Genomic DNA, 20,466 nt, shown 5'->3' with positions numbered 1-20,466 from the left:
ACGTCAATCCATCGATTCTACAACAGAGTTGATATGAACCTAGCCGTTCAGTCACAGAACTTAAAATATTTCAATCTTTTATAGGTTTATTTAAAATACAAAAATACGTAATCAATGAACGTGGTTGTAAAATTTGATATATGCTTTTTGTGCTTCTTTGTTAAATATTTGTTTGTTTTTGTACTAAATCAGGAATATGACAGTTGTTCTCCATCCGTTTGGTGTGATTAAGGTTTTCGTTTTGCCAATTATACAGGACTTTTCATTTTAAATTTCACTTGGAGTTCGCGGGAGCTAGGTATGTTATTTTTCTTTTTTCCCATTCATTCCTTTCTGTTAGGTGTCTGCAAAAGAGCAACATTTTCGTGCTAAAACTCATTTTCATATTATATTTAAATAAAACAAAGTGACCCATCATCTCTTTAATTCTGAAAACGTTTCATCCAGAAACAATTACACATTGCATGTTGGATGCCTACAAAGTGCTTTGCTAGATATATTTTCGTTATGAGCAATCCAATCCAAATATAATTAGGCAAATTAATGATGGCACAAGAGGCAAAATTACCCCACCGAACATAAAAAGAGAAGGTAAATGCCCTTATTTTCACTAAAGATCATCTTATCCAAATGGGTCAAAGAGTAAACTATTACGGTGATATATTTTGAGGAACTAATCAAAATTTCGAAGAAGCACATTAATTTATTTTTACAAAGAAATAAACTACTGATAAGGATATCAATCTTTAATTTCATTCTTATAAAGTATAGAGCATCCTTGGAGGTTTTCATATAAATATATAAAATGAAAGTACTCAATTCTCTTTTTACAGAATAAGTCCTTATCCAGTATCACCAGTACCTATGGCAGGTTTGTCAACGTAAGTTCATTGATAAATTTGTATTAAGAAAAAAGAATAAATTAAGAGTTTTAGCAAGCTATAAAACCAAGTTTAATCTACCATTTTCTTCTTAGAAAAATGTTGTTTTCCATATAATCGTTTGATTTTGCAATTTGATAAGGAACGTTTCGTTTTTACGTTTTCCTCAGAGTTCGCTTTTTTTTGTCTTACTTTTTCATGTATTGGTTCAATATGTAGATCGGTTATGTCATTAGGAATGCCATTTTTTTCAAAACCTCTAATAACCTATCCGAAATTTTAAACTTATGATCTATCACCAGAAACCTATACGTTTAAGTTAGAGCATAAAACTTGCGCTGAAGATTTTAGATAGATAAAGTAAAATCCCAGAAAAAGGATCAGCAAGATAAGATATCGAAAGAAATCTCAAGGCCAAAATCGTTTGTCGACACCTTATTTAAATTAATACTCTTAATGACAGTTTTTTTCAATTTGTTTGTTTTGCCTTTTTTACTTGAAAACTGTAAAACATTAATTGACATTTCAAAAGCCAACTCTATCATTTTATCAAAAAGACGAAATCTACAAACAGATAAAATGATGCCTAAGAAGTCAGTACTCTTTATAGGCAAGGTCGCCCTTAAATTTTGTTAAACATTTTGTGTTTTAGGCCAACACTCAATTGAAAAAAAAAATGTAATGAGAATGTTTTTTTTTATCAAAGATCAGATCAACAAAAACGACTTTTTTTGTAATGAATTGATGTTTTCTTGTTCAAAATATAGTAGAGTGTCTATAGCTAAAAATGCACACACATAGATCTAGCTTCGTGAGACATGCTCTGTGTTGTGATTCGAACGTCGATAATGAGGCTTTTGTACAAAAACACGCGTATCTGGCGTGCAAAATTATAGGCCTGGTAGCTCTGATTAGTTTTTTTTAATCATTACTGTAAATACGTATTTGGGTTTACACGAAAGTACATATTTTTTTCTTATGGGTAAAAAATCAAGTGATTTAACGAGTCTCTTATTAGCAAAAAGAATTTTAAATATTATTGTCATTAAGAGATAATGGCAATATAATTGTTCAGTGTTACCATGTAAAAAATGTGTTTGTTTGGGGATACAACTATATATAAACAAGTCTAAATTGAAACAAACCTATGATTGCTTTAGATAAAAATCGCAATTTTTAAACGTATGCATGTAACAAGTTTCGTTGAAGAGGGGTCTAAATACAGCACAAACAACATTTTCTAAAATACCAAAAGAGTGAAAAAATATATATTAACAAAACGCATTCATATAACAGGTCGAACAACTGATGTTCTTAAACCCTACTGACTATCATTGACGATTGCCAAATAAATTGACCACAAGGTGTAACAAAATGGATCTATATAATAATTTTATACCAAGTAGAAAACAATAAATTTGCGGCAAAGATGGTAAACCACAAAATTAGATGCTAAAGGAGTGGAGCCGGTAAGGGTCGATTTTGGCCTCAAATTTCAGGTTCATCTAACGGAAAATTTTTAACACTTTTAAACACTTAAGTGTCTATTTCAATTGATTCATTTAGTTTATGTGAAAGATTTAAACTAATTTAGTCATTAAAAACGCTCCGATTCAACATGTTCAAGCTTAAATATGAAAAATCTAACAAAAATGCCAAAAAATGTCACTTTTCAGATGGTTTTTGTCAAAAGTGAAAGGGGCCGCATCTGTGTTCATCCTCAACCTTTATATATGTTATGTATTATCATCAAATACAAGTTACTTTTCAATATTAAGAATGAACACGAATGCGGCCACTTTCATTTTAAACGGAAACCGTCTAAAATTAACTAAAATGCTAAAATTGTGAAGATTTCAGTAATTTAGCGTAACTTAATGATGCTAGTACCCGATTGATGTGCATTGTATTGTCAAAAACAGTCCATATTTATGTAGCAGAAGCATTTCACTTTCCAATAAATAACTAAAAAAATACATTTTAACAATTCTGAAAAACTGGTATATTTTTGGGCCAAAAAGGGGTCTTACTTGGACCTACTCCCTTTTTACACCATATCCAGATTGTGACAAATAATGTCTCTTTAGTGATGTTAGGGATATACAAATATTTGGAAGGTCATTTAATGTATATCAATTTAGGATCGACAGACTCTTAAATTTTAAAGAGTCAAACTAGGATAAACGGATTATATGAACCGGAGGGAAAATATAATAAAAGCCTTATATAATTGAAAATAACTTTCAAACCTATGATTGCGTTGGATAGAAACCCGCAAATCATATACGTGTGCATGTAAAAAATTTCGTTGAAGAGGGGTCTAAATACAGCACAAACAACATTTTCCAAAGACCAAAAGAGTGAAAAAATATATTTTAACAAAACGCATTTGACTAACAGGTCAAACAACTGATGTTCTTAAACCCTGCTGACTGCCATTGACGATTGCCAAATAAATTGATCACAATATGTAACAAAATGGATCTATATAATAATTTAATACCAAGTAGAAAACATTAAACTTGCGGCAAAGATGGTAAACCACAAACTGAGGTGCTAAATGTTTTACACCATTTCCGGATTTCGACAAATAATGTCCTCGGTGATGTTAGGGATCCAAAAGTATTTGGAAGGACATTTAGTTTACCTCAATTTAGACCAGACTCTTGAATAATGAAGAGTCAAAATAGGATGAACGGATTATAAAGACCGGAGGGAAAATATAATACAAGCCCAAACGAAATAAATGTAAACAAGTATAAATTGAAAACAACATTAAAACGTATGATTGCGTTGGATAAAAAATCGAAATTTTTATACGTGTGCAAAAAACAAATTTCGTTGTAGTGGGGCTTTAATACAGCACAAACAACATTTACCAAAAGACCAAAAGAGTAAAAAAAAATTATTTTAACAAAACGCATTTGACTAATAAGTCGAACAACTAATGTTCTTAAACCCTGCTGTCTGCCATTGACGATTGCCAAATAAATTGATCACAAGGTGTGATAAAATATATCTCTATAATAATTTAATAATAATAGTAATATCAAGTGTCAGACGTAGGCCCTAGATCTTTTGTTGACTTTTGTGTCATTTTTTGGTATCGATTATATATCAATGAAAGAGGGACGAAAGATACCAAAGGGACAGTCAAACTCATAAATCTAAAACAAACTGACAACGCCATGGCTAAAAATGAAAAAGACAAACAGAAAAACAATAGTACACATGACACAACATAGAAAACTAAAGAATAAACAACACGAACCCCACAAAAAACTAGGGGTGATCTCAGGTGCTCCGGAAGGGTAAGCAGATCCTGCTTCACATGTGGCACCCGTCGTGTTGCTTATGTGATTACAAATCCGGTAAATAGTCTAATTCGGTAGGTCACATTCATGAAAGGGAAGGGGATTGTAGTTACGACGTAAGGAACATATCCGATATCATTTGTGAAACGGTTATGAGTGTTTAGTCCTTTTTAAATCACACTAAAAACTATATTTTAACTAGTGTACAGGAACAGTTTTCTATGCACAACTATGGTAAAATATTCTGTTCAAGTTTGAAGACCAAATAAAAAATTTACAGGTAGAAGCAAATCGAATTTAAACAGATAAGGATAGAGGTTTGATGCACAATACATCCCTTTGCTATTATTCTGATGAGCCATTAACCAATGTAAGCGAATGGCGATGAAACGGGATTTAGGGCCGAAACATGTTTTTAAATTTGCTTCAACGGCAAGTTGTAAATGTACCAGTGTGGAAGGGATATTGTTCAGTGCAATAAAACGTAAACTTTGTTGGAAAAATATAATTAACTCACAAACTAAATAAAAGTCCGAAGGAAAAAAAGGAGAAAAAATGTGTTTAATCCTTATAATTCTTCAGCCAAACATACACGATTATTAGTTTAACGTTATTTGTTTGATGGCTTCTATATTTACCATCAAAAGCACAATGGTATTTCGTAACTAAGGAGTACGCCGCCGTCTTGACTTTCTAAAAACCATAAATGGCTAATAACTGAAACAGAATCTTAAATGAAATAGCACCTACCTCAAAAACTTCATTTTAATTAAATGTTTTTCCGAATTTGAAACGTACACGTAACGAAATAATCCATCCCTTGAAAATTTTCATTCGTATGACGTCGTGTTTTGCCCCTGACGTAAATCCTTCATGAAATTTCGCAGAATTTTATTAAATTTTATTTTCATACATTTTCAAAGCTTTGGTGCATTTATTTTATTTCTTTTTGTTATTGTTATGTATGCATTAGAATAGAAACAACTGTTATGCAATTGTTTTGAAATCTTTTTAAAATCCCAGTATTCCTGCAAGAATGTGTACTATCGCGTATGAATAAATTACGAAAACAGTTTCGAAAACATGGTTTATCGAAGTGTAAACCAAAAGAAAAATTCTAATTGACCAATCAAATTCAAGTATTTATAGATATGCAAATGATATATGTATTATTTCACAAAGTTAAAATTGAGAATGGAATGGGGAATGTGCCAAAGAGACAACAACCTGACCATAGAGCAGACAACAGCAGAAGGTCACCAACAGGTCTTCAACGCAACGAGAAATTCCCGCACCCGGAGGCGTCCTTCAGCTGGCCCCTAAACAAATATATACTAGTTCAGTGATAATGAACGCCATACTAAACTCCAAATTGTACACAAGAAACTAAAATTTAAAATAATACAAGACTAACAAAGGCTTTGTGAGATCTCAACCCTCCCCCTATACCTCTAGCCAATGCAGAAAAGTAAACGCATAACAATTGTTTGTTTGTCGTCACGCTCCAATATGTATCGTTAACATAAAAAAAATACACCGTTAACGTTATTCAGTGGCAAGATTTGTAGCGTTGTTATTTGTCGTGAATGCACCTCTTTTACGACCCTCTTTCAAACGTTTTTTGTGTTGTCTTCAGAAGTGGTTCCGAATTATTGACAAAAATATTGACTGAACAATAATTAAAAACGACTGTTATTGTAGTCTTAATATTTCTTATTATACTAAGTAATTTGAACTAAATTTCATCGCATTATGGTATTTTAATGATCCATATCTACCATGGTAGGAATTTACAGTTGTTTTTCATTCGTTTGATGTGTTTAAAGGTTTGATTTATTTTGCCATTTATATGACTTTCTGTGTTGATTTTTTTTAGGAGTTTGGTATTTAATTTTTCACCAAAATATTTTTACATTTTGTCTTTTTAAAAAAGAAATTACATTGAATAATTATTTTTGTCGATTCCACAGTTTTGTTATACTCATAAAAAGTTAAAAAACGAAGCATTAGATTGTGTTTGTGACCTTATCTAAAAAAATACTAAAATGTTAAAATTGTTCGCTTAGAAATGTTGTTGGTGATATTCAGAGAACTGGGTGTTTAACTTTTACTTTAAACACAAAAGAGTAACAAGCATTGTGGAATGTTTGGCTCTTAATCAGGCAAAATACTTTTAAAATGACTAGTCGACCTGAAAAATTATACGTTTGCTAAACAAGTGGCAACTTTAAGCTTTATTGTCTTTTATTGGTTAACAACATATGTGAGGAAAATGTCAAGTTAATAAAATATAAGTAAAAGAAGACTGGAAAACTACCGGTATAACGCAATAAGACTCGAAAATGTAACTCCATGTATATGTTGAAATGTTACAAGTAGATGAAGGCATTGTGTTTGAATGACACGTTTGTGTTTGTATTATCTTTCATTTTTGCTGGTGTGCTTTGTACGTGTGACTTTTTGTGTTTCTTTGGAACTTATGACGTTACTCTGTTCTTTTACGAATTCCGCCATTACGTTATTGTTTTATTATAATTTCATTACGTTATTGTTCTAATATAATTTTGAAAATACTTAATTAAACATTATTTTATATCTCTACCTGTGTGACATTCTTGCGTCAATCCATCGATTCTACAACAGAGTTGATGTGAACCTAGCCGTTCAGTCACAGAACTTAAAATATTTCAATCTTTTATAGGTTTATTTAAAATACAAAAATACGTAATCAATGAACGTGGTTGTAAAATTTGATATATGCTTTTTGTGCTTCTTTGTTAAATATTTGTTTGTTTTTGTACTAAATCAGGAATATGACAGTTGTTCTCCATCCGTTTGGTGTGATTAAGGTTTTCGTTTTGCCAATTATACAGGACTTTTCATTTTGAATTTCATTTGGAGTTCGCGGGAGCTAGGTATGTTATTTTTCTTTTCCCCCATTCATTCTCTTCTGTTAGGTGTCTGCAAAAGAGCAACATTTTCGTGCTAAAACTCATTTTCATATTATATTTAAATAAAACAAAGTGACCCATCATCTCTTTAATTCTGAAAACGTTTCATCCAGAAACAATTACACATTGCATGTTGGATGCCTACAAAGTGCTTTGCTAGATATATTTTCGTTATGAGCAATCCAATCCAAATACAATTAGGCAAATTAATGATGGCACAAGAGGCAAAATTACCCCACCGAACATAAAAAGAGAGGGTGAAAATGCCCTTATTTTCACTAAAGATCATCTTATCCAAATGGGATACATAGTAAACTATTACGGTGATATATTTTGAGGAACTAATCAAAATTTCGAAGAATCACATTAATTTATTTTTACAAAGAAATAAACTACTGATAAGGATATCAATCTTTAATTTCATTCTCATAAAGTATAGAGCATCCTTGGAAGTTTTCATATAAATATATAAAATGAAAGTACTCAATTCTCTTTTTACAGAAAAAGTCCTAATCCAGTATCACCAGTACCTATGGCAGGTTTGTCAACGTAAGTTCATTGATAAATTTGTATTAAGAAAAAAGAATAAATTAAGAGTTTTAGCTAGCTATAAAACCAAGTTTAATCTACCATTTTCTTCTTAGAAAAACGTTGTTTTCCATATAATCGTTTCATTTTGCAATTTGATAAGGAACGTTTCGTTTTTACGTTTTCCTCAGAGTTCGCTTTTTTTGTCTTACTTTGACGTTTTTTTTAATCATTACTGTAAATACTTATTTGGGTTTACACGAAAGTACATATTTTTTTTCTTATGGGTAAAAAATCAAGTGATTTAACGAGTCTCTTATTAGGAAAAAGAATTTTAAATATTATTGTCATTAAGAGATAATGGCAATATAATTGTTCAGTGTTACCATGTAAAAATGTGTTTGTTTGGGGATACAACTATATATTAACAAGTCTAAATTGAAACAAACCTATGATTGCTTTAGATAAAAATCGCAATTTTTAAACGTGTGCATGTAACAAGTTTCGTTGAAGAGGGGTCTAAATACAGCACAAACAACATTTTCTAAAATACCAAAAGAGTGAAAAAATATATTTTAACAAAACGCATTTGAATAACAGGTCGAACAACTGATGTTCTTAAACCCTGCTGACTGTCATTGACGATTGCCAAATAAATTGATCACAAGGTGTAACAAAATGGATCTATATAATAATTTAATACCAAGTAGAAAACAATAAATTTGCGGCAAAGATGGTAAACCACAAAATTAGATGCTAAAGGAGTGGAGCCGGTAAGGGCGATTTTGGCTTCAAATTTCAGGTTCATCTAACGGAAAATTTTTAACACTTTTAAACACTTAAGTGTCTTTTTCAATTGATTCAATTAGTTTATGTGAAAGATTTAAACTAATTTAGTCATTAAAAACGCTTCGATTCAACATGTTCAAGCTTAAATATGAAAAATCTAACAAAAATGCCAAAAAATGTCACTTTTCAGATGGTTTTTGTCAAAAGTGAAAGAGGCCGCATCTGTGTTCATCCTCAACCTTTATATTTGTTATGTATTATCATCAAATACAACTTACTTTTCAATATTAAGAATAAACACGAATGCGGCCACTTTCATTTTAAACGGAAACCGTCTAAAATTAACTAAAATGCTAAAATTGTGAAGATTTCAGTAATTTAGCGTAACTTAATGATGCTAGTATCCGATTGATGTGCATTGTATTGTCAAAAACAGTCCATATTTATGTAGCAGAAGCATTCCACTTTCCAATAAATAACTAAAAAAATACATTTTAACAAATCTGAAAAAATGCTATATTTTTGGGCCAAAAAGGGGTCTTACTTGGACCTACTCCTTTTTACACCATATCCGGATTTCGACAAATAATGTCTCTTTAGTGATGTTAGGGATATACAAATATTTGGAAGGTCATTTAATGTATATCAATTTAGGACAGACTCTTAAATTTTAAAGAGTCAAACTAGGATAAACGGATTATATGAACCGGAGGGAAAATATAATAGAAGCCTTATATAATTGAAAATAACTTTCAAACCTATGATTGCGCTGGATAGAAACCCACAAATTATATACGTGTGCATGTAAAAAATTTCGTTGAAGAGGGGTCTAAATACAGCACAAACAACATTTTCCAAAAGACCAAAAGAGTGAAAAAATATATTTTAACAAAACGCATTTGACTAACACGTCAAACAACTGATGTTCTTAAACCCTGCTGACTGCCATCGACGATTGCCAAATAAATTGATCACAATATGTAACAAAATGGATCTATATAATAATTTAATACCAAGTAGAAAACATTAAACTTGCGGCAAAGATGGTAAACCACAAACTGAGGTGCTAAATGTTTTACACCATTTCTGGATTTCGACAAATAATGTCTTCGGTGATGTTTGGGATCGAAAAGTATTTGGAAGGACATTTAGTTTACCTCAATTTAGACCAGACTCTTGAATAATGAAGAGTCAAAATAGGATGAACGGATTATATAGACCGGAGGGAAAATATAATACAAGCCCAAACGAAATAAATGTAAACAAGTATAAATTGAAAACAACATTAAAACGTATGATTGCGTTAGATAAAAAACCCAAAATTTTTATACGTGTGCAAGCAACAAATTTCGTTGTAGTGGGGTTTTAATACAGCACAAACAACATTTGCCAAAAGACCAAAAGAGTAAAAAAAATTATTTTAACAAAACGCATTTGACTAATAAATCGAACAACTAATGTTCTTAAACCCTGCTGACTGCCATTGACGATTGCCAAATAAATTGATCACAAGGTGTGATAAAATATATCTCTATAATAATTTAATAATAATAGTAATATCAAGTGTCAGACGTAGGCCCTAGATCTTTTGTTGACTTTTGTGTCATGTTTTGGTATCGATTATATATCAATGAGTGTTTAGTCCTTTTTAAATCACACTAAAAACTATATTTTAACTAGTGTACAGGAACAGTTTTCTATGCACAACTATGGTAAAATATTCTGTTCAAGTTTGAAGACCAAATAAAAAATTTACAGGTAGAAGCAAATCGAATTTAAACAGATAAGGATAGAGGTTTGATGCACAATACATCCCTTTGCTATTATTCTGATGAGCCATTAACCAACGTAAGCGAATGGCGATAAAATGAGATTTAGGGCAGAAACATGTTTTTAAATTTGCTTCAACGGCAAGTTGTAAATGTACCAGTGTGGAAGGGATATTGTTCAGTGCAATTAAAACGTAAAGTTTGAGGGAAAAAATATTATTAACTCACAAACTAAATAAAAGTCCGAAGGAAAAAAAGGAGAAAAAATGTGTTTAATCCTTATAATTCTTCAGGCAAACATACACGATTATTAGTTTAACGTTATTTGTTTGATGGCTTCTATATTTACCATCAAAAGCACAATGGTATTTCGTAACTAAGGAGTACGCCGCCGTCTTGACTTTCTAAAAACCATAAATGTCTAATAACTGAAACAGAATCTAAAATGAAATAGCACCTACCTCAAAAACTTCATTTTAATTAAATGTTTTTCCGAATTTGAAACGTACACGTAACGAAATAATCTTTCCCTTGAAAATTTTCATTCGTATGACGTCGTGTTTTGCCCCTGACGTAAATCCTTCATGAAATTTCGCAGAATTTTAATAAATTTTATTTTCATACATTTTCAAAGCTTTGGTGCATTTATTTTATTTCTTTTTTTTATTGTTATGTATGCATTAGAATAGAAACAACTGTTATGCAATTGTTTTGTAATCTTTTTAATATCCCAGTATTCCTGCAAGAATGTGTACTATCGCGTATGAATAAATTACGAAAACAGTTTCGAAAACATGGTTTATCGAAGTGTAAACCAAGAGAAAAATTCTAATTGACCAATCAAATTCAAGTATTTATAGATATGCAAATGATATATGTATTATTTCACAAAGTTAAAATAGAGAATGGAATGGGGAATATGCCAAAGAGACAACAACCTGACCATAGAGCAGACAACAACAGAAGGTCACCAACAGGTCTTCAACGCAACGAGAAATTCCCGCACCCGGAGGCGTCCTTCAGCTGGCCCCTAAACAAATATATACTAGTTCAGTGATAATGAACGCCATACTAAACTCCAAATTGTACACAAGAAACTAAAATTTAAAATAATACAAGACTAACAAAGGCCAGAGGCTCCTGACTTTGGACAGGCGCAAAAATGCGGCGGGGTTATACATGGTTGTGAGATCTCAACCCTCCCCCTATACCTCTAGCCACTGCAGAAAAGTAAACGCATAACAATTGTTTGTCGTCACGCTCCAATATGTATCGTTAACATAAAAAAAAAATACACCGTTAACGTTATTCAGTGGCAAGATTTGTAGCGTTGTTATTTGTCGTGAATGCACCTCTTTTAAGACCCTCTTTCAAACGTTTTTTGTGTTGTCTTCAGAAGTGGTTCCGAATTATTGACAAATATATTGACTGAACAATAATTAAAAACGACTGTTATTGTAGTCTTAATATTTCTTATTATACTAAGTAATTTGAACTAAATTTCATCGCATTATGGTATTTTAATGATCCATATCTACCATGGTAGGAATTTACAGTTGTTTTTCATTCGTTTGATGTGTTTAAAGGTTTGATTTATTTTGCCATTTATATGACTTTCTGTGTTGATTTTTTTTAGGAGTTTGGTATTTAATTTTTCACCAAATATTTTCACATTTTGTCTTTTTAAAAAAGAAATTACATTGAATAATTATTTTTGTCGATTCCACAGTTTTGTTATACTCATAAAAAGTTAAAAAACGAAGCATTAGATTGTGTTTGTGACCTTATCTAAAAAATACTAAAATGTTAAAATTGTTCGCTTAGAAATGTTTTTGGTGATATTCAGAGAACTGGGTGTTTAACTTTTACTTTAAACACAAAAGAGTAACAAGCATTGTGGAATGTTTGGCTCTTAATCAGGCAAAATACTTTTAAAATGACTAGTCGACCTGAAAAATTATACGTTTGCTAAACAAGTGGCAACTTTAAGCTTTATTGTCTTTTATTGGTTAACAACATATGTGAGGAAAATGTCAAGTTAATAAAATATAAGTAAAAGAAGACTGGAAAACTACCGGTATAACGCAATAAGACTCGAAAATGTAACTCCATGTATATGTTGAAATGTTACAAGTAGATGAAGGCATTGTGTTTGAATGCCACGTTTGTGTTTGTATTATCTTTCATTTTTGCTGGTGTGCTTTGTACGTGTGACTTTTTGTGTTTCTTTGGAACTTATGACGTTACTCTGTTCTTTTACGAATTCCGCCATTACGTTATTGTTTTATTATAATTTCATTACGTTATTGTTCTAATATAATTTTGAAAATACTTAATTAAACATTATTTTATATCTCTACCTGTGTGACATTCTTACGTCAATCCATCGATTCTACAACAGAGTTGATGTGAACCTAGCCGTTCAGTCACAGAACTTAAAATATTTCAATCTTTTATAGGTTTATTTAAAATACAAAAATACGTAATCAATGAACGTGGTTGTAAAATTTGATATATGCTTTTTGTGCTTCTTTGTTAAACATTTGTTTGTTTTTGTACTAAATCAGGAATATGACAGTTGTTCTCCATCCGTTTGGTGTGATTAAGGTTTTCGTTTTGCCAATTATACAGGACTTTCCATTTTGAATTTCATTTGGAGTTCGCGGGAGCTAGGTATGTTATTTTTCTTTTCCCCCATTCATTCTCTTCTGTTAGGTGTCTGCAAAAGAGCAACATTTTCGTGCTAAAACTCATTTTCATATTATATTTAAATAAAACAAAGTGACCCATCATCTCTTTAATTCTGAAAACGTTTCATCCAGAAACAATTACACATTGCATGTTGGATGCCTACAAAGTGCTTTGCTAGATATATTTTCGTTATGAGCAATCCAATCCAAATATAATTAGGCAAATTAATGATGGCACAAGAGGCAAAATTACCCCACCGAACATAAAAAGAGAGGGTAAATGCCCTTATTTTCACTAAAGATCATCTTATCCAAATGGTTCAAAGAGTAAACTATTACGTTGATATATTTTGAGGAACTAATCAAAATTTCGAAGAAGCACATTAATTTACTTTTACAAAGAAATAAACTACTGATAAGGATATCAATCTTTAATTTCATTCTCATAAAGTATAGAGCATCCTTGGAAGTTTTCATATAAATATATAAAATGAAAGTACTCAATTCTCTTTTTACAGAAAAAGTCCTAATCCAGTATCACCAGTACCTATGGCAGGTTTGTCAACGTAAGTTCATTGATAAATTTGTATTAAGAAAAAAGAATAAATTAAGAGTTTTAGCTAGCTATAAAACCAAGTTTAATCTACCATTTTCTTCTTAGAAAAATGTTGTTTTCCATATAATCGTTTCATTTTGCAATTTGATAAAGAACGTTTCGTTTTTACGTTTTCCTCAGAGTTCGCTTTTTTTGTCTTACTTTGACGTTTTTTTTAATCATTACTGTAAATACTTATTTGGGTTTACACGAAAGTACATATTTTTTTTCTTATGGGTAAAAAATCAAGTGATTTAACGAGTCTCTTATTAGGAGAAAGAATTTTAAATATTATTGTCATTAAGAGATAATGGCAATATAATTGTTCAGTGTTACCATGTAAAAATGTGTTTGTTTGGGGATACAACTATATATTAACAAGTCTAAATTGAAACAAACCTATGATTGCTTTAGATAAAAATCGCAATTTTTAAACGTGTGCATGTAACAAGTTTCGTTATAGAGAAGGGTCTAAATACAGCACAAACAACATTTTCTAAAATACCAAAAGAGTGAAAAAATATATTTTAACAAAACGCATTTGAATAACAGGTCGAACAACTGATGTTCTTAAACCCTGCTGACTGTCATTGACGATTGCCAAATAAATTGATCACAAGGTGTAACAAAATGGATCTATATAATAATTTAATACCAAGTAGAAAACAATAAATTTGCGGCAAAGATGGTAAACCACAAAATTAGATGCTAAAGGAGTAGAGCCGGTAAGGGCCGATTTTGGCTTCAAATTTCAGGTTCATCTAACGGAAAATTTTTAACACTTTTAAACACTTAAGTGTCTTTTTCAATTGATTCAATTAGTTTATGTGAAAGATTTAAACTAATTTAGTCATTAAAAACGCTCCGATTCAACATGTTCAAGCTTAAATATGAAAAATCTAACAAAAATGCCAAAAAATGTCACTTTTCAGATGGTTTTTGTCAAAAGTGAAAGGGGCCGCATCTGTGTTCATCCTCAACCGTTATATTTGTTATGTACAAGTGTGGACACATATGAGTGTGGATAGTATGTTTGGATGTTTGACAGTGTCTTATGACAAAAGGAGTTCTATGTTTTTCCTATATGGTGTTATCAGAGACATATAATACAATTTGTATTATATGTCTCTGGTGTTATTAGTTGTGTTGCACAATGACAAACAATCTGAGCATTAGGAGTGTTGTTTATTTATTATTTAGTTTTTATGTTCAAGATGGGCATGGAAGAGACATTAATTGCATTAGTTACCAAATGATTATGATAGAATATGTTCCACATCTTTGATTTTGGATACATTTTGTAGCTAGTAGAGCAACACATAATACATTTTTCTAGGTTAATTTTTTGATGTGTTTTTTTTTCTAAATGGGAGATGATATCTAGATTTGAGAACATGATATAAGGAGCCTGTAATTCAGTGGATGTCGTTTGTTTATGTGTTACATATTCGTTTTCATTTATTTTTTGTACATAAATAAGGCTGTTAGTCTTCCCGTTTAAATTGTTTTACATTGTCATTTTAGGGCCTTTTATAGATGATTATGCGGAATTGGCTTTGCTCATTGTTGATGGCCTTACGGTGACCTGTAGATGTTAATTTCTGTGTCATTTTGGTCTCTTGTGGAGAATTATCTCATTGGCAATCATACCACATCTTTTTTTATATGTATTTGCTTACTTATATTACTTTGTGGAGGATCGTCAGTATCATTAGTAAAAAAAATTGTTAAAAGGTCGAATTGTTTCTCAGATTAGAATACATTTATTGGTTTTTAGTAGTGACAATGCCTGACAAGATGCTAGGGGCTAGATGAGCTAGGAAGTAAACTTCTGTGCTGATTTTTATCAATTCTTTGATAATATTTCCTCCAAAGCTGGTCGAAGCAAAAAAAAATTGACAAATATGAAAATGATTTCACCAAAAGAACTTTTTTGAGCATGCTTCAAAGACTCAAAACTGCTCCAAAAGTAATCTAAAAGAATTTCAAGCATGTCAAGTGGATATTATCAACATCTACTTAATTAGTCTTAATATGTATAAATATCTAAAAAGTTATAGTATACAAAAGGTATTGCAAAATTATTCTCTTTTCATTTTTGTTTGTTATATAGATACAAATATAAGTGATACATGTACCACAAATACAGTATTTGTTGTGGTATGAAAGTGTAGTAATTAACATTTACTGTTACAATGTTAATTCACACAAATTTATTAGAAATAAACAATTGAATGAAAAATGTTGAACATGTACAATGAAACATAGTTTTAGAAATCAATTAGGCCAGATAGGCTTTATAATTTTTTTTAAACATAATCGAATGACCATTTACACTCAGGACCAAGTCATCAGTAGGCAGTACAGATGTATTAAAACAACCTAGCATCATATTGCTAGTAGCGGGAGTAGTATTGTCGGGTAAATTTGTTCTTTTTATAAAATTTGGTCAAAGGACATATAATGTTTGGTTCAAATCGATATATGCTTTTTATCTCCCTGTTACTTACATTGAAGAAAGAGGTGATACTACTTTGACAAATCCTTGTACATGAGAGTTGTCTGTCAAATCTTTATTTCACAAAGAATGAATTGCATAACAATGAACTGAGCTCAAAGCAAAGTACTTTAATAATACACTTAGACAAAGAGCTAAATCCAGTGATATACTTTGTACTGCAGGTTCTTCATGAACATCCATTGACCAAAACCATATCTCAATAAAATGCCATATACTACATGGTTGGATCAGAAGTCCTGAAAAAGACATGTTTTTTTTTATCGTATTTTAAGTATGCACAGGTTAAAACTTTCTTGTGGTATAATCATTCAGTATCTAGCAACTAATATAGGTTGAGCGTTCCTCTGTTGGAAATAAGAACACACCTCCTGGCTCCACCTAATTAAGTCAACTGATGAAGAAACATTCAAAACTATAAAATGTTATCCAAGACTTTTCAATGTCTATATATTTACCATTGCCACTGAAACAGTGATATATTTGTACACATATATAAGACCAAAACTGATATTCGGTCTTTACTACATTTTCATTCCCCAAGTCATTTTCAAATTTTCCAAATTTAGCTATATTTAAGCTAACTACTCCTCACACACATGTATAGATTATCAGTTTTTCTACACATGAGTATCGTAAGATATTTGCTAGTGAGCCGCAATGAATATTTTTAGCGAGTGAGCCCAGCTAATGAGCTAAAATGAATCAAATTGTGTACTCAGTCAGAGTTGTTGATATTTTAAGGTATCTTTACAAAGAAAACCTGCAAATCTCAGTGGCAATTCAGCACTTTTCATAAAGGGGTGGCCTCTGACTTTCCAAAGGGATGCCCACTCCCGCCAAGCTTTGATGATTTCCTATATAATCAACTAAATTTTTCCCACCAATAGGAGGATCTAGGGGGCAGACCCCTCCCCCCCTTTTCGTTGGAAAAATTGTGTTGATTATATAGGGAATCACTGAAGCATGACTGGAGCGGGCCCCACCTTATGAAAAGTTCTGGATCCGCCACTGCCACCCCCTGGGTCTGTCTATGCATCTGTTTATGGTTCTGCGCAATAGTACCAATACTGTTTTTTTTTCACCTTCCTTACTTGGCCCTAGACAGTTGCTTATCTGGTTAAGGTTCTATCACTAGCTTTTTTTAGACTAGAGATTTCATGCGTACAAATTAAACCGGACCTCAAACGCATGTACTACAGACGAAAAGAGATAAATAATTTTATATAATAACCTCGAGTTTACTTCGACTACTGATATGCAAACCAAAAAACAGACACAAAAATATCATAAAATAGCGATTGAAAGATTGATTGCACTTTGAATGTATAGTTCAGACTGAGACACGTGTTACATGAGGAGCTGGTTTGTTTACAAATAATAATGTCACGTGATCACTCACTGACGTCACAATTTGCATCGATCTTGCAGTACACTAGACAGTTTGCTCAAACAGTACCCATTATCATGCAACGCAAATGTGATTGGTTATCAAATAATACAGAAATAATGCATTTACAGTTTTAGAAGAAATTAGTTCATCAAATAGATTAGATTTTCACTTTTGACACGAATAGGTCGGGTTGACATTTCTGTCATTGGGGATAATATTGAGATAAATGGGATTAAACTGACCGTCAAAGATGTCTAGAGAAGCACATCTGGAGAACTTTAACATAAATAAGCCATACTTACCAAAATTACTCTATATTAATAAACCCTATGTCAGTGAAATTTCACAATGATTACGATAAACAATTTTGATACTGACGATGATGCTGGTCACGGTTAAATTGGCGCAAAAAATATTCTTACTCCTATTGCTTTACGTAATAAAGTTTGAATAGAATTGAATTTGACTGAAGTTCAGCATACAAAAAAACGTGGATATGCAGAAGCATGACAATACATTTTTTGTATATTACTGATAAAGTGTGTATATATTTCTGTAAACGAAGTTGCCTGTATACTTCACTTGAGCAAAAGGATATCTCTATTTGTGGTTTATTAACCCTTTGAACCCAGGGTCGAAGTTCAAGATGTTAACATATTAACGGAAATTTTTTGGGTTGCTTTTACATCATTGAGGCTATCTATTTTCATTGCGGGGTTTCACATATTTCAAATGGAATTATAGAAAAAATAGAATGTTGTTAGCAGAATCAAAACAGAAAATGATGAACACTTGATTGTTTTTAGCAATACATAAATTGGATTGAGGGTCTGTGTATTCACATTATTTGTAAAACTCTCCTTAATTATTCCTGTGAAGCGTGTGCTTTACATCGAGGCTTACTATGCTTTACATCGACACCACAGTGCTTTAACCAATCAGGGAATGTTTATTTGGGGCATTCAACCTATTTTAACTCAGATTTTTGCACATTTTAATCCAAATTATAGAAAAATGGAATATTGTTAGTACATATAAAATAGAAAATGATGAAAACTTTTAGTTAAAGATGAATTGGATGGGGGTTCTGTGTATTCACATTATTTGTACAACTCTCCTAAATGATGCCATATTTTGGAATTTCCGTGACCTAAATGGTTCGCGAAAATTAATATTTTTATATATATAGTATAGTAATTAAACTTAAAGTAAATCGGTTCGATTGAAGTATTATACGGCGTCTTCACTGTTGTGCCTTTAAAATACACCTATACTGCACGTACAAACTATGCTAGAGGAAAAACGATGATTTTTCAGTGTTATTTTCAACCCTTTTCAGATGCATAAAGCATTATATTTAGGACTATTTGGAAATGCCCTTAAATTGTATGAAGATCAAGAATACATGTAACTGTATTTACCAATTTCATTCACAAATTATTTCTAGAACGGGTTTGTTGTGACGCCTCCGGGTGTGGGAGCTTCTCGCTGCATTGAAGACCCATTGGTGGCCTTCAGCTGTTGTCTCCTCCATGGTCGGGTTGTAATGGGTCTTTCCCGCATAAGCAATTTCACACAGCAAAATAAAATGAACATGTTTACTTTTGTATAAAGTTTCTTTAATAAGGGAGTTTATTAGTAAATTGAGTTGTTTTCGCATCACTTAAGTAATTACATGTAACGAACTAACATAGGTCCAAGTAATGTGCAGTGGCTGATCCAGGGGAGGGTTTTCAGTTGGAACCGCCCCTTTTTTGGGGTGATCAATGCATTTGAATGGGTACATGGTTGGACCCCCCCCCTTTTCACAAAATGGCCTGATGTGTTTCAGTTTAGATTAGAGTAACTGAGACAGATCCAACCATTTTTTAAAAGGGGGACCTCACCCAGGATAAGCAGAGGCGGATTTAGTAATTTTTCAAAAAGGGGGACCTATTAAATGTGAATTGAGTTTTTTCGCATCACTCACTAAATAACATAGGTCCGAGTAGTGTGCAGTGGCGGATCCATCAGGAGGGTTCCCGGTTGGAATCGCCCCTTTTGTGAGGTGATCAATGCATTTGAATGGGGACATGGTTGGACCCCCCTTTCAAAATGGCTAGATCTGCCACTTATGTGTTTCGGTTCTGACTTGACTAGCTGAGACAGATCCAGACATTTTTAAAAGGGGAACCTAACCCAGGATAAAGGGTCAGTTCCAACTGATATCCCTATCCAAATGAATTGATCGTCAACAAAAAAGGGAGGTTCAACCTCCGGAATCCCCCCTCCCCTAGATCCGCCACTGACCAGAGACTTAATGTGTACAAACCTGACGTAAAATTATGTACTATTGAATATTATGTACTATTGAATAATAAATAATATCACATTACCTCCAAAAATCAATAACTGTTACAGTACATATCACATCTTTCAATAATCCAAAATCGATGTTTATGTAAGAAGTTCCCGCGCAAATGTCATGTGTTACCGAAACGGGAAACACACAAAAGAATTGTGGGTGCATGTTGTCATTCGCATTCCGATTAATTTACACAGTTCAATAAAATATATATGTTAACATTATCTATATTGGTTTTGAATTTAGTTACTAGATCAGAAAAATTATTTGTTTCTCGCAGACAACACAAAATAATATACATATTAACTCGACACTTAATCTAAACATCCCTACAACAAAATGGGACGACCAAACAGATTTCCTAATTTTGATAAAGGTGAAATATGTAGAATAAGAATTGTGCACTCTGGAATAAGATCATAAATAAAGCCCTATATAAAGTGTAAACCAAAAAAAAAAATGTATGAAATCATTGTTTATTACATCTGCTTGCAAAATAATATTGAAGTTGAAACTAACAACGATCACGTATATCCTGTCAACCCCTGAAAAACATAATATTGTCTTCTTGACTACTTCCGCAAACTGTGGTCTGGTAAAATGATATATTGTTATAGTGTATGTTAATTATCATCAAATACAACTTACTCTTCAATATTAAGAATGAACACGAATGCGGCCACTTTCATTTTAA

At 31.9% G+C, this 20,466-nt stretch overlaps 1 protein-coding gene across 5 annotated transcripts in view; it reads left to right on the top strand.

Moving 5' to 3' along the window:
- The window catches only part of LOC143079808 (uncharacterized), a 56,124-nt gene that overhangs the window by 11,195 nt on the left and 24,463 nt on the right, over positions 1–20,466 (top strand). For 2 of the 5 annotated variants that reach the window (XM_076255414.1, XM_076255412.1), the window contains exons 6-7: positions 834–881; positions 7,648–7,695. In XM_076255414.1, the coding sequence (XP_076111529.1) occupies positions 834–881; positions 7,648–7,695 (96 nt within the window). Of the gene's footprint in view, positions 1–833; positions 882–7,647; positions 7,696–13,437; positions 13,489–20,466 lie in introns of those variants that run through there. The other 3 variants (XM_076255415.1, XM_076255413.1, XM_076255416.1) reach the window with 2 other exon arrangements.

Source organism: Mytilus galloprovincialis, chromosome 6 (genome assembly GCF_965363235.1).
Source record: "Mytilus galloprovincialis chromosome 6, xbMytGall1.hap1.1, whole genome shotgun sequence".
Classification (NCBI taxonomy): Eukaryota; Metazoa; Mollusca; class Bivalvia; order Mytilida; family Mytilidae; genus Mytilus; species Mytilus galloprovincialis.
This window is presented reverse-complemented; position numbering and strand designations above follow the sequence as displayed.